Genomic DNA, 16,009 nt, shown 5'->3' with positions numbered 1-16,009 from the left:
GCACCATGCAGTAGATGGTACACTAATTTGTACTTAACAAAAAGTTTAAGTAACTTTTTTTTTTAACTGTTCAGCACCCAAGGCTTATTTAGTGGAGTCCAAAATAATTTCAAATACCACCCTGAAATAAATAGTGGTTGTAACCAGGAATCACTACTGAGCACAGCAAGGGTATCTGTTTGCCCCTTACTACGTAAGTTTAACTTCCATTGGATTCAATGATGGTTATGTACATGAAACAAGGAGAACAGAACCCTCAAAATAAAAAATAACCTGTTTAGCGCTTCGGATTGCTTATAGTATCTGTACTACAGCAATAGGGAATTCTTTTTGTTTGCCTAGTTTTACTTTTTATGCAATAATAAACATAGTAGAGAAATTTTTATTCAGTCTCTGTCTGGTTCCTTCTACTTGACAAAATCATAATCACTGGTAGAGTAGTTGTTTAACCAATTCAGGAGTTCTGTGGCTTTGCAAATGGAACTAGGAGACTATTTTCTCTTTTAATTGGAAAAGATAATCTTATTTTAAAAGTGAATCATGAGAAAACTTTTAGGTTGCCAGTAATACTATTTTATGATGCCAGTTTACATCTGTATTGTAAGTTAATGCCCTTGTCCAGTTTTAGTAAGGGATGTAAATTTTGAGATTCCTGCTGCCAGATAGAATTTTATGGAGAAGCTCGTTTAAGAGTGAATTCTCAAAATTAGCGTTTGGTTTAAAAAGTGAGAATTTTTTATCACATCCTTAAATAATATGAGTGTTTAGGAATGAAACATAGAAGCATTTATTTCCATGTTTAAAAACCTTTTTATGGTTAATGTTAAAATAGTTTTATTATACAGCTGAAATCCCATTACAAGAAGTAACCCCAAATAAAAGGGCATAGAAAGAATAAGGAAATGGAGTGCAGTGTTAAATATTTATTACAATACTGCAAAATTTGAATAGTCCCATAGAAATCAATTTATTTTCAGTTGCGTGAACAAGTACTGCAGATAAATGAAAACTTACTTGAACCTGCCTAGCTTCCCTTTTGTGGTACATCAACATGCACCGTGCTGTGATGTCAGAACATTGAGAAGATATTTTAATCAAATAAAGCAAAGCAAATAGAACAAATACCTCGTTCAAGAGATTATACCCCCGCCAGTTTATACCTGCTCCACTTTACCATAAAACAGCAGTTAGAGGCACAAGAGGGTTGTAAGACTTAACACCTAAGACTTCTGCCCTTTACATTGTTAAGTGTTGAAGACCCAGAGTGATGGTGGTGGAGAGTTCCCAGGGTAACCTATATCAGTCCATGCTTTAATGAATGACAATCAAAGGTGACCTCTGATGGCATAGTTTTCCTCTCTGCTCTAACAAACAGGTGATCCCAGAAGTGGCCTCTCTAGCTCTTTTTTTACTGGAGACAGCAATTGTGAGGTTCAGAGACACAGTTGTGAGATTCAGAGACAGTCTTCCCCAGGAATTGAAATTAAATGTGATATTCAAATTTACAGGGGGGACTGGAAAGTGACTAAATTGGCAACACTGCATGTAACTAGTTGACCATGGGGGTGATGGAGAGGGCGAGAGAGAATGAGGGAGTTCACGGTGTGTGTAGTGAAATCCCTGTTCAGGGTCTCAATGTATGACTCACAAGTTGGGTTTTTTTTTTTTTCCCCTCCCACCTCAGGATCAACTGGAAAAATAATTGAGCAGTACAATTCTTCTTCCCCTACTCTCCCTCCCCTCCAAAGCTAATGTTATGGGAAGTAGTATGGAGTGTTGCACAAAGAGTATGGTTTCTGAGCAGGAAGTATACATTATAAATATCTAAACCTATCCCTACAATACATTTAAAACTATTCTGCACATGTCCAGCTTATACCAGCTTCATTTTTACTAGTATTTTTGATGGTGAGTCAAATGTTTCTGTCCCTTTTATTTAACTCGTTATTATTTAAGAAGCCACATAGTTGTGTAGTATGGGGGGAGTGACTGTGTGTGTATTGGTTTACATGGTGCCATCCATTTTTTCTATCCCTTGCTTTGTCCCATGTGCCGTCAGCAGTTACATGAACGACCCCCCCCAGATTTAGACACTTGACTCCAGCCTTTCTGGCATTGCTGCGCCATAATCAACTGACCACCTAAAATAATTTGTTTGAAGTATAACAAGAGCATTTTAGCTGCACAACTCCCATTAACTATGAGGTGAATCTAGTATGTTGGAAAGTTTTAGCTCCGAAACATTTATTTTACTGTTTGTAGAAGCATGCTCACTGCCGTGCGTTTCCCTTTCTCCTTGGGGATTTCCATGATTTGTTTAACCTGTTTTGGCCTAAAGTGTGCAAAATTGGGTTCAAATAGTCAGAAGTGCAGCTTCTGCTGACCTACTACTTTGTCAAATCATGATTTAAGTTTTGGTATAAATTCTGCTCTAGGGTATGTTTAGGTGGGAGTTGGGCAGAACGACTCCTAGCATTCAGTCATAAATCTTCCCTTGAAAAACTTGGCTGCAACTGAAGTACAGTCCATCTGTAGCCCTAAAAAAATCCCAACTCTTTTGTTTTAGGAACTTTTTAAAAAATCCACAGAGCCTTAAATTCAAGTCTTGGTACAGACACAGTGGTAATGCTCCTTTCTCACAAAACTGGGCAGATGCCATTGCCCTTTTATGGATTATTATGCAGGAGATCAGCCATACCCCTTCAAGCTCAAAGACAGCACCTTCTCAACATGCTTGGGGTTCAATCCTTCTCTCACCTCCTTGGCTGTACATTACTGGTGGGCTTTAAACTCTGAACAGGACCACAAAAGTGTTGCTTTTGTGGCCACATAAAAAGCCATGTATCTGGAGAACCAGACAGTAATTAAAGATAGCATTGAAACATGTTCCCTGCTCCAGCTCCAGTGCGGTGTGTTTTTACTTCTATTTAATTTATCCCTGTATCCTTCCTACCTCCTTTGAAATGCAAGCTGTTAACACATTATTGGACTTCTGTCACAAGGTCACCTTGCCTGGACCCTTCTTGGATGTGCTGTATCTCAGTTCTCCCCTTCTATAAAATCATGCACACAACAGTCACAGTCCAGAACAAAATCTCACTCCTAGGCTCTGGTTTATTAATATGCAAATTATATATTGTATTGGTTTGAGATCAACAGGATCAAATTCAATAAAGACAAGTGCAAAGTACTACATTTAGGATGGGAAAAATCAAATATACACCTACAACATTGGGAATAACGGGCTAGACAGTAGTACTGCACAAAAGGATCTGAGGGTTACAGTGGATCACAAATTGAATATGAACCAACATATGATGCAATTGCAAAAAGGCTAATAACATTCTGGGATGTATTAAAAGCAGTGTTGTATGTAAGACACAGGAGGCAGTTGTGGACAAATTGGAGAGAGTTCCGAGGAGAGCAACAAAAATGATAAAAGGTTTGGAAAACCTGACCTATGCAGAAAGCTTACAAATCTGGCTATGGTTAGTCTTGAGAAAAGAAGACTGAGGAGGGAAGTGATAATAATCTTCAAATATATTCAGGACTATTATAAGGAGGTCTGTGATCAATTGTTCCCCATGTCGACTGAAGGTAGGACAAGTAGTAAAGGACTTGATCTGAGCAAGGGAGATTCAGGTTAGCTATTAGGAAAAAATTACTAACAATAAGGATAGTTACACTCTGGGGTAGGCTTCCAAGGGAGGTTGTAGAATCCTCATCATTGGAAATTTTTAAGAACAGGTTGGACAAACACCTGTTGGGGATGGTCTAGGTTTACTTCCTCAGCCCCTGAGCTGGACTAGCTAACCTCTTCCAGCCCTACATTTTTTTGATTCTATATTCCAGCTCTTGGATTGGGCAGAGGGGTTCCTATACATGTCTTCTCCTCAGGATTCCATAGTCCCCCAACTAGAAACTACAAATAGTTCTCCCAAACATGACTGACTTTCACTTTTCATCTATAAGGGCTCACATCACCTTCCAGCAGGCCCCCTGATTTGCTTCCCAACTTCTGGCTGTATCCCCCCTTGGGCTCCTTACCCTGACCCTTGACAGGGCAGACCTAACAGCCACAGTTGTTTCCTACAGGAATCTCAATAGAGGAACTCCCAGCTCTCTTCCAGATCACACTCCCAGCTCTCTTTCAGCTTGGGAGCCACTACCAGTCCTTCCCTAGTTACTGGAGAGCCTCCCTGCTGAGAACAGGCTGTCATTTACATATGCCAGCAGGCCTGACTTTATCACCTGCTCCCTGTCCCTCAAAATTCCATGATTTAGGAAGAAAACCAGGCATGGGTAGTGCTTGGTATGAAGATGCCTTACCCGGTGACAAGTGCCCAGCGGTCCCTTTTGTGCTGGTTTCTTCACAAACACAGATAGGAGAAGAGACTGCCCAAGATCTTACAATGTGAAAGACACACATGAAGTATTGGATGCAAGGAATAACATGAAACCTAAGAACGTGGTGGTGATTGGCAGTTTTGTTACTTCCATATTTTGTTGTAATTTTGGTGGGTTTTTTATACTTTCTGCTTTAGGTTTTGCAACAAAGACTCTAGAATCCAAACTTATTTGGTTTTGTTGATGCTACAGGAGGTGGAATATAACACAGCTCATTCATCCCAGCTGCATTGGCTCTGTGTTGCTGACAACAGTAAACGCTTATTTCTGTCAGTAGGCTAAGCAGATACAACTCAAAACGTACACAAGAAGATATGTGCAGTAACCATTTTACAGAGATACTTCTGTCCCTAAGCATGCTTGAAAACGCTAACTTTTTTCAAACAACGGGAGCCCATTGAAAGCTGTTGGATAACATTTCTTACCTTTTTTAAGTGATTGTACATTTAAAAAGTCACTTTCTGCCACGCACAGTAGGGGATGGGATTTTTCAAAACGTCTCTGCATCAGCCTAATGCTGCTCCATTGAAGTCAATGGGAGCAGTGGTAAAACTCCCAGTGACTACAAGAGGTGCAGTTAGGGCAATACTGAGGACTTTGGAAAATATGCTCCTCAAAGACTTGCGTATATAGCTGCTAGTCTGAACTGACATTCTGATTTGTGAAGCATAGGTTGTTGAACTTTCTACTTCAGGAACTAAAAGGCTTGATTTTGCAAAGTGCTGAGGACTCTCAAATGCCATTGTTTCCATCACCATTGACTGAGGGTCAAGTGAAACCCACCTCTTAAGTGTTGCCTCTAGCATTTTAGAAGGCATCAAGTTCACTTCACCAAACCTTAAAGATGCCATGCTCACTCTGAAATTTATGAATATTTTTCACTTTGCTGCTGCCTGTTGAAAAATCACTGAAGAAAAAGAATAAATTACTTTAGCCAGTTGTATTTTTTTTCCTTTTCCTGTAATAAAAACAGCCTCTTCTTCAGCAGAAAATGGTTGACTAGTGTAAGATTTATCACTTCATTGTAGTAATAACTTAAGGAACAGGCCTTTAGGAGTGTTTATATTAGTCTGTTTGGCATTAAAATATACCTTTTAAATCCAATAATAAAGAACACTTTTAAGGTAACTTATGATTACCGCTAAGAAATAGGGTTCTTTCCCTTTTACAGTATTTAAATAATTTAAGAAGCTAAATCAGGGGTTCTTCTGTTTAACCAAAGGTTGTACTTACCAGGTATGCAGCTTCTATTGACGACATATTGGAAGAGGAAGAGCATTATGCAGATCAGCTAAAAGAATATCTTTTCTATGCAGAAGCTCTGCGGTAAGTATATTAACATAAAAGATTGGAATCCCTGTACTTCTGTTGCTTTATTTTGATACATGCTCTGCAGACTTCTGTCTGTATCCTTCACAATTTTTACTTTTGAAGAAAACATTACACAGTTACGTTCTGAAGTCTGCAAATACCTTGCATCTTTTATTTGTTTGCATCTTTTATTGCCCAGTAAGCCAATCAGAGTTAAGTATTGCTTACCTGGTTAGTAATTCAATGGCAGAACCTCCAGGCAAAATCCAGGTCCTCTAAGAAGTAATGCTGTATGTTGATTAAGCTGTGCTCATCCCTTTGAATCAATGCCCCAGCATGCTGCTGCAGGACAATCTTCTGCTAGAGATGCCATCTTCCATTATGAGACACAAAAGAGAGTCTCTGACCACTTACAGCTGTTCAAAACTAGCCATGGGAGTTTTTTTTAAGTTTCCCAAATAACTTCCAGTTGTGACAGATACATTCTGCCTCCCTAGCCTCCCCTAGTACTCCTTCCTGCCCTAAAGTACTGTGTGCTGTTGCTGTGACCTGTTACAGTTGCTACATTCACTAAGGAAGTGGCAACACTTGTGTTTGCAAATCCATTTGTAAAGTTTGCAAAGCACGTTGAGATCCTTCTGAATGAAAGGCGCTGTATACATTTAGGTACAGTTATCACTTTTTACAAACAAACAAAATTTTAGTACACTCTAAGGAATTTGGAGACTCTGGGTTAAGTTACAGTGAAAGACGTTTTCTTAAGATTAATGTGCATCGTTGCCTGTCACACAGGCACAGTGTCCAAAGTGACATGTAAACTGTTTCCTGCTATTGGAATTTTTACTGTAACATATTGAATGAAACCATTTTACAAGGATGTCCTTAGATAGAGGATGGTTTTATATGGCATGCAAAATCTTAGTATGAGCTTATGGAAGAGGGAGCAGCAGGAGAATATGCTTAGGGTCACTGAAGTATAAAATCACTTAACACACCAGACATTTTGTAATTTAGCAGGCTTGCACCAGAGTTATGTTTACTGTTATAGGGCTATTAAATACAGGCTAGATAAATAACTGAACATGACTTATGCTAAAAAACCCCATTTTTACTGTTTTTTTTAAAGCTTAGAAGGTGGTAAAAACGTAGCAAGACAAAATATTACATGACAAATCGCTCACTGATTATGTTTTCAGGGCTGTTTGCAGGAAACATGAACTAATGCAGTATGACTTGGAAATGGCTGCTCAGGACCTGGCATCTAAAAAACAACAGTGTGAAGAACTGGCAACAGGAGTGAGCCTGTTTTCCGTTTTCTTCTTCAAGACTTGGATTTTTTTTCTTTTTCTTTTTTTTAGAGAGCTAAACAAGTTAGGGTGACATCTAAATGGCATTTAACAGATAACATGCGGACAGCTGGTTATGATGACAAGTATCACGTGAGCTGTAGATCTTTTAGTGGTTTACAGTAATTTATTTTCATGGTGATTTATACAGTTTGTGCAGGGCTTATTTTTATTAAGACCTAGCAAATGCAGGCTTGTAGGTAAGGTGATCTGAAGTGTTTCAAATGAAATGAAATAGAATACTACGAAGACCAAAGTTTCTGGTTAGTTACAGTCATCTGAGGGAAAAAAATCTTTGTTGTACCTTTTAAAAGCTTAACATCCCCATTATGAAATGTTAGGTTCCCCCTTCCCCCGTCTCCCCAGGAAAAATGGCTGAAGTTAGATAATATCTAAAAACAGATATTTGCATTTAATCTGAAAGGTAAATAAACAGAGTAAACAATTACTGCTAAAGTTATTAATATTTTAATGTAGAAATATTTTACTGTTTTTTCATATAATATGACAAGAAATATTACTTGAAGATTAGAAATTGGTGACTGAATACAAATTAATTAAATATGGGCCCCGAGTGAAGCCCATTAAAATCAGTGGGAGTCATTCCCTTGAGTCTGGTGGTCAGTGGATCAGGCCATAAGACTCTTACCTATCAAAGTATTTGAAGAGAGAAAGTGGGTGAGGTAATACCTTTTACTGGACCAAATTCTGTGGGTGAGAGAGACAAGCTTTCAAGCTTACACAGAGCTCTTCTTTGGGTACGTTCCCAAACCTGAAGAAGAGTTCTGTGTAAGTTTGAAAGCTTGTCTCTCTCTCTCCAACAGAAGTTGGTCCAACAAAAGATATTACCTCACCCACCATGTCTCTCTCTAATGTCCTGGGACCAACACAGCTACAACACTGCATACAGCAATGGAAGTAATTTGAAGGCAGTTTTTGAAGAGGTTAGAGACCATGTGAAGTTTCAGATAGACAATTTTTAATAAATAGGAGTTAATATAGGTTTGTTTAATTATTGGTTTTAATTTGAACTACTATGCCTTTTGCACCCATCTAGCTGTAGTACATTTTTCAAATGGAAGAGCCCTTTATGTCAGTGTCTGAACTCCACCAGCCAAAATAATTATTATCATTCTACCGGAACAAAGCAAAGAGCATTTTTCTGTTTGATTTTAGACTCTGAGAACATTTTCTCTAAAGGGAATGACGAGCAAACTGTTTGGTCAGGAAACTCCTGAGCAAAGAGAAGGCAAAATAAAGGTTCTAGAAGAACAGATACATGAAGGGGAAGAACAATTGAAATCTAAAAATGTGGAGGGCAGGTAAAGGTGGAGTTTTTAATATATTCTTGGTGTTTACGAGCTGTCTATAAAAATTCCTGTCATTTGCAAGTTGTGAAATTAAGTACAGTACACTGTTAGCTCCTGGTCTGAGAGCGTAGCTTATATAAGAACTGATCGCTTTTCCAGTTACTGAGCCCATTTAATGGCTGAGTTCTTGTTTTATGTTCATCTGGTAATATATTTAACAGGTGGGCTGTAAGCAACTGAGGATTTGAGCTTTCTAGTGGCTACTTGAATGTAGAATTCAGGTGTAGTTTTAGTTCAGTCTATAAATATGGCTCCTGACATTAAAGCTAATAATTCCTTAGAAAGTTTTGTATGAAGGATAGTTGACTTCTGTTTGTGATTAAATGTTTCAGCAAGCTACATTTGAATGACTGATTCTTAGTATCCTAACTAGTAGGAGCTCACATTCCAAAACCTATATATTTGTGTCCGAACACATTCATTTTTATTATAGGAAAGATGAGTGTGCTATCTGTTAGCTGTAATCCTTACATACCAAAAGATAAGAAACAGACCAGTTCATACGCAGTTCAATACAACAAAATACTCAATAGAAATTAGGACATGGTAAATTGAATTCCTTAATCTTCTTGACAGAAGTGCTGGACGTCTGCTTTTATAGCTCAGGAAACAGTTTTCAAACAAATACTTGTCTAGTTTGCGAAGTCCAGTACAAACAGTAAGCTATGGGTTACTTTAGTGTATGAACTTGCCCCTGTTCTGGTTAAGTAGAGCTGGAGGCAAATATTGCAGACAAACAAGAAAAGGGAGTATTCTATTCTGAAATAAATTTGCTTCAGTTAAGCTTGTGTCCACTTTTTGCAAACATTCAAGCAATCATCAATTACTGACTTAAATGCTCGTGACAAGTGAATTTTAAGATGGTCTATTACAGGATTCTCACAGGAAATGAGATGATCTAAGAGGATGCTGAGGCCCAAAGCCCCTCACCAGAGCACTGGCACAGAAGTATTTAGTGAGCCTGGCAAGGCTCTGAATATAAATTCATTATGAATTTAGTTCTGTGGCCATATAGATTAACTTCAGTCAGATCTATCTGTGAAGGTCTCCAGTTATAAAAAAATTATGTGATTTGCGATTAAAAATCTCTGAAGGACTACATGAATTATTGTGACACACATTCCAATGTTAGAGCAAGTAAAAGTATAAAATGAGGATCCCATCCGAGGTGCATAGAAATTACTGTGATCCAACTCGTAGACTGTAAAAGTGTAGCACTTCAGGTATTGACAAAGGCAGAGTCCTTCTCCCAGTAAATTCAGTAGCAGCTGGCTGGGGCCCATAATATATTAAGTATTTTTTAAAAAAACTCACATTGACAAAACTATATTGTTTTCATTTCAGAGAGTTTGTGAAAAGTGCCTGGGCAGATATTGAACGCTTCAAAGAGCAAAAGAATCATGACTTGAAAGAAGCCCTCATAAATTATGCTGTTATGCAGATTAGTATGTGCAAAAAGGTAGGTTTTGCTTCTGACAGACAGGACAAATATGTAAATGGTAGTAGGGGACCCAGGGACGGATCTGTAACAAATGGGAGAACTGCTATTGCAGAAGGCTGGAAATCAATAGAGTAGGAACTGCAGCATAGTCTACCTTGCATGCAAGATGCCATATACTTGCTGCCTCCTCTCTCTCTTCCTGGCATGCACTGAGGTTAAGAGAGATTCTCCTGTGTTGGTAACAGTATGCATTAAACAGTGTGGACCAAATCCTCAGTCTTTTCCCCATCCTTATATATGTAAAGTTCTTCTTCGAGTACTTCCTCATATCGATTCCAATTAGGTGTGCACGGCCGTTGGAGAATTTTTACCCTAGCAACACCCGATGGGTTGGCTGTGGAGCCCCCTGGAGTGGCGCCTTCATGGCGCTCGATATATACCCCAGGCAACCCAGTGCCTGCTCAGTTCCTTCTTACCACCTGTGATGGTTGTTGGAACTGTGGAGTCCTGCTTCGCTGTTCTCCACTCTCCCTACGGTATACCTAATAGTTGATAGTTATAGTTCGTTACACTTGGTTTACATAGTGTTAGTGGGGTTGGGGGGTCTTTCCCCTCCTCCCCAATTCTCCTCTTGGGCTCATGCCCAAGGCTCTGGGATTCAAGCCCTGCGGTTCCTGCTCTAAGCCCATGCCAGCGCGCGACCCCATGACTCTTGTCTGAAGTGTCTGGGGGAGTTTCATCAAGCAGAGAAGTGCAGGATCTGCAAAGGGTTTTGTCCCCAGACTCAGAAGGAGCGGGACTTTCGTTTAAAGCAGCTCCTCATGAAGGCAGCTCTTAGCCCTCAGCCTCCTGTGGTGCGCCAAGATCCAGCACCAAGCGCCTCGGTGAGCAGCGCCTTGGCGGCAGCAGTAGAAACAGCACCATGGTTGGACTCTGATTGAGACCCGCAGCACCGGTGCTCCCTGGCACCACAACCGACATCATCGGCCCAGCACTGCTCCCGTTCTCATGGCCAGAAGTGGCACTGAAAGCCAGAAAAGGGTGGCACACCTCCACAGAAACCAGCCTTCCTGGAACTGCCCATGGAGACGCGGCCTACAGGAGACTGTCTAGGGGCACAGCCTACGGCTTCAGTACTGTTGACTCCGGCCCCGAGGGGAGGCCGTTGAGTCCAGTACCCCTGGACTCCCCGACACACAGCGTGGTTGAGGTCCGGTTGCCATCTATCCCGGATACCTTTGCGGCTGCAAGGGATCTTATTGCTATGACTGCATCGGCATCCCCTCAGCCTCATGCCAAGGCACCGGTGCCTGTACGTGCAGCACTGTCCAAGGGCAAGCCAGCCCTAATCCACCCATCGGCACTGTCAGTCGAGCTGCAGCACCGATCCCATTCTTGGCACCATTTCCACTCCCGACACCACTCACAGTCCTGATGCTGCTCGCAGTCCCGGCAACGCTCTCCTTCGCAGTGCCAGTCGTACTCGCAGCACCGCTCCAACTCCCCGCGCTGGTCCCGATCGCGGTACCGCTCTGTCTGCTGGTCGTCATTGAGAGGCAGATCCCAGACTTGACGCCACTCTCAATGCCGGTCATCATCTCGGCCCAGATCCAGGCGCCGTTCCAGGTACCGGTGCAGGTCCCGGCACCGCTTCCCAGCGTCGCGGCATTGTTCCCCATTGCCTTGTCGACGTGACCCAGCGCAGATCCGCTTGGCACCACCGTGGCCCTCACGTTCCTTTTCTCATTCTTCGGGATCCGAGGCGGGGTTGCATTTCTCGGACCGTTGCCATTTGGACCATAGCCACCTGGAGTCAGAGCCTCCAGCCTGCCACCGGAACCTAAGCAAACACTGCAGGACCTTCCCTTTGATGGAGAGGGCCTGTTTTCGGAAAAGACCGATTTAAGGCTACAAAGCCTTAAGGACTCAAGGGCGATAATGAAGTCCCTGGGCATGCACACACCGGCTACTCAGCGGAAACCCTTCAAACCCCATCAGCTGCAACAACGCTCCTATCCTTGGCTGAGGCAGGATATCTATAGAAGGCGGGGGTGTAATGGCAGGAGAAAGCCCTCCAAACCCCCGTCTGGGCAAGGCCAGGGCCCGCCAAGCCTTCATCAGGCTCAGAACAGGCTTTTTGAAGGGACGCCCGGGGGCGGTGTACTGGACCTTGTTCAGGATCTTACCCCACCTTTCTTGAATCGTTTATCCCATTTCCACTGTGCTTGGTTTTGTATAACCACGGACCGCTGGGTCCTCCGCACAGTGGAAGCGGGATACTCTCTCCAATTTTCTTCCTCCCCACCCTCCTTCCCCATCCCTCTTCAGGGATCCTTCTCACGAGCAACTCCTTATTTAGGAGGTTCAGACTCTCCAGGCATCCGTGCCTCTTATTTTGAAGTATCTCCTGGACCTAAAACAGCAGGGTCTGGCGGCATCCTCTGTCAGAGTTCACCTTGCGGCCATCTCGGCTTTTCACCTGGGCGCGAATGGCCGCTCCATCTTTGCCAATCCTGTGGTTGGCAGGTTCCTCAAGGGCCTGAACCGTCTCTACCCACATGGCAGCCAGTCCCCACATGGGACCTTAACCTGGTCTTCTCCAGACTCATAGGGCCCTTATTTGAGCCACTGGCCACCTGCTCCCTCCTCTACCTCTCCTGGAAAATGGCTTTCCTTGTCGCAATCACGTTGGCACGGCGTGTCTCTGAGCTCAGAGCCCTTACCTTGGAATCACCCTACACGATCTTCCATAAATATAAGATGCAACTTCGGCCTCACCCGGCCTTTCTTCCCAAGGTGGTATCGGTCTTCCATATCAGCCAGGACATTTTTCTCCCGGGTTTTTATCCAAAACCGCGTGCCAGTCGCCAGGAACAGTGGCTGCACTCCCTCAATGTCCATAAGGCCCTTGCCTTCTACATTGAGCGTACGAAACCATTCAGGAAGACGACCCAGCTCTACTTTGTGGTGGCAGATGAGATGAAGGGCCTCCCGGTCTCTGCTCAGCAGATCTCTTCATGGATCACGTCCTGCCTCCGCGCTTGCTATGATCTGGCCAGTCTACCAACCCCACCCCTCACTGCTTGCTCCACAAGGGCCCAGGCCTCGTTGGCAGCTTTTCTGGCCCAGGTGCCGATCCAGGAGATCTGCAGAGCCGGAACTTGGTCCACGGTACACACTTTTGCTTTGCACTTTGCCATCATCCGGCACACCAGAGACAACGCGGCGTTTGGTAGAGCGGTCCTACAGTCCACATTGCTTCACTCCAACCCCACTGCCTAGGTAAGGCTCGGGAGTCACCTAATTGGAATTGATATGAGCAAGCACTCGAAGAAGAAAAAATGGCTACTTCCCTTTTGTAACTTGTTCTTCGGGATGTGTTGCTCATATCCATTCCAAACCTGTCCCCCTTCCCCTTTGTCGAAGTAGCCAGCAAGAAGGAACTCAGGAGGCGCTGGGTCGGCTGGGGTATATATCGAGCGCCATGAAGGCGCCACTCCAGGGGGCTTCACAGCCAACCCACTGGGTGTTGCTAGGGTAAAAATTCTCCGACGGCCGTGCCTGCAACATGCGCACACCTAATTGGAATGGATACAAACAACACATCTCGAAGAACACCAGTTACAAAGGTGAGTAACCTTTTTTTCCCTATTAGTGGGAGTTTTGCATGACTTAAGTCTACAGGTAATGTAGGCAAATGTGACACATTTATTCGTTTGTTGCAAGGTTCCTATGTTTAGAATAAGCAAAAATCACTTTTTTTTTTAAAGGGAATTCAAGTTTGGACAAACGCAAAGGAGTGCTTTAGCAAAATGTGATTATCCAGAAAATAATTTCTCCTCAACAAAGTGCCAGAGAACAGAAGCACAAGTGCACAATCATGGATACTAAGTTGCTACATGATCTACATGTAAATCATGAAATAGATGAGTTGAGTAAATACAGTTTTCTTTATGCTGATTGTAGTTGTGTTAATAGAGGACAAAAAGGAAATGTCCTTAAATCGATAGTCCCTAACAGTCACTTTGTGGCATATTTTACATGTAGCAAATAATTGAGGGCAAAGGGGTTAATGAAAGCTGCAGCTGTACATTGAGGCAAAGGCTTTAGGGAAAGTCCAGACTAACCCAAAAAAGTATAGTGTCATACACAACTGAACTGTTCTCTATGTGTATCTTCTGAACCATCACATTCCGTATTAGACCATCTCCCAATGCCCGCTTTCAGCCCTTGCTGGTTAGGATTTGTAATACTCTAGGGTTGGGTTTTTTTTTTTGTTTGTTTGCTTTTTAATGGTGCACACACAGTTGTGTTCTTGAGGTTTACACCGTAAGAAAACAAAAACAGAAATTCATTGTACTGCTTAGAGTTCATAGTTACATGCCTGTGCATCTCCATGGAGAAATTTGTTTTTTCCAAAATTCAGGTTAAACACAGTCTCAAACTTCTGAGATTTTTTTTCATACCCTGTACAGTAGAGGAATTGAACAACAGTTCTCTACCATACTCCTCAGTTACTGTGTCCCATTAGAATATTAATACCGACATTGGTCTGTCATCTAATTTTCTACTACTAGTAAAGGAGTAATGACCCAACTGAGCAACAGGGCCAGACTCAGACCTGGTGTAATCAGGTGCAACTTCAACTCATTTTATGGAACCTGCTTACCCCAGGTATAAATGTGGCCCTGTTTTCAAAACTGCAGTTATCGTTTAGCTCTGTAGAAATAGTCACCTTTAAAATGAATACGTGGAACATCAAAATAGCTGGTTTTCTTTTGAATATTTAAGATTCATGGTGTTCTGCAAATCACCAGTCTGAATAGGCTTTGCTTGGCTCTTGAAACACCATGTTTCAATATTGCAGATACATACCTTGAACTGATTTTACAAGTACCTACATGAATGTGGTTCTTTAGTGTTTTGGCTGTAACATTTTAAATGGCAGATGAATAAATGTAATCTGTTAGACTGAGCTATTTGTCTTTATGATACGATTTGTTCAAGAGCCAAGCATTTTTATTTCTTGCTAGCTTTGCAGAATCTTAAATATGAGATGCTGTTTCTAATTACAAAAACAAAACTAAGAAACCCCACCCCTACTGTTTCATGGGGCTTTTCTACGTGTTTAAAATGCCCCTGGAATTTTGTGGAATTTGCCAGACCTAATGAGTAATCCAAAAGAAGATTTGCTATAATATTCACTTGAGTCACATATGTTTGTTTATTATATACTACAAATAACACTAATTATCAGATACTGATTTAATGTATGCCAGAAGTCTTTAAAATTCGCTATACAAAAGACCTTATATAATGTATCTATTAATTTTCCCAATACCAGATTCTGTGTTTTGCTGTGGCATTTTATGCTCTTAAATCATTAAGAGCTGTAGTAGGCTAAGATCTGAATTATTTAAAAGGTTAAACATCAGTTTATACTTTTAGCTCCTCTACCGTTTCAAGGCACATGATAATGACAAATCTGTCATCCTCTGAGAAGTGATGTTGAGCAGAAAGAGTCTCTCCTTTTAATATTTACAGAGATACAGAATCATTCCATTTTAAAGAACTGTAGTAGTCAGGTCCTATAACAAGTAAAGTAAGGACTTGTACATTACAGGAACCAGGAATTGCTCATCTAGAGTATCCAGTAAACATTCTAGAGTATTGGTGCCTTAATCCAATACCAGGAGGCACTTGGAGTAAATATTTTTCATGCACTTTGATTTTGTTTGATAGATCTTTCTGGTGCCTCTTTTCCCCCATATTTCACATGCTGTACAACTTACTAAATGTATTATATGCCTTTTTTTCTTGCTAGTTGACTTAAATTTGAGAAGGGAACAAAACAGTTCTTGTAAGCTTTGTGCCAAATATGCTAAATAAAACTGCTCTTTGATATTTTTGTTGTGTTTGTTTATTTTGCAAAATACTTTATTTTAGATTTTGAAAACTATTGCTCCATATTTGGGTTCAGATTTTTGCACTGTTTGGGCCTTAAAAGAACATTGCAGAGATTAGGCTCCAAAGTTGGGTTAATGTTTTTAAAAATCATGAAGTGACTGACTTGCTATTTACGTAAAGAAGCTAGTGTCTGGCTAAGGTTGAAACTAGATTACCATTAAAAGTTC

General features: G+C 41.5%; 1 protein-coding gene across 2 annotated transcripts in view; it reads left to right on the top strand.

The window, feature by feature from the left end:
• SNX4 (sorting nexin 4) overlaps window positions 1-15,777 on the top strand; it is a 57,160-nt gene extending 41,383 nt beyond the window's left edge. For both annotated transcript variants that reach the window (XM_077829427.1, XM_077829428.1), the window contains exons 10-14: window positions 5,644-5,733; window positions 6,915-7,014; window positions 8,241-8,386; window positions 9,779-9,893; window positions 13,646-15,777. In XM_077829427.1, the coding sequence (XP_077685553.1) occupies window positions 5,644-5,733; window positions 6,915-7,014; window positions 8,241-8,386; window positions 9,779-9,893; window positions 13,646-13,693 (499 nt within the window). In that variant the 3' untranslated portion in view covers window positions 13,694-15,777. The remainder of the gene's footprint in view (window positions 1-5,643; window positions 5,734-6,914; window positions 7,015-8,240; window positions 8,387-9,778; window positions 9,894-13,645) is intronic.
• Window positions 15,778-16,009: the final 232 nt, after the last annotated feature.

Source organism: Eretmochelys imbricata, chromosome 11 (assembly GCF_965152235.1).
Source record: "Eretmochelys imbricata isolate rEreImb1 chromosome 11, rEreImb1.hap1, whole genome shotgun sequence".
In the NCBI taxonomy this organism is placed as follows: domain Eukaryota; kingdom Metazoa; phylum Chordata; order Testudines; family Cheloniidae; genus Eretmochelys; species Eretmochelys imbricata.
This window is presented reverse-complemented; position numbering and strand designations above follow the sequence as displayed.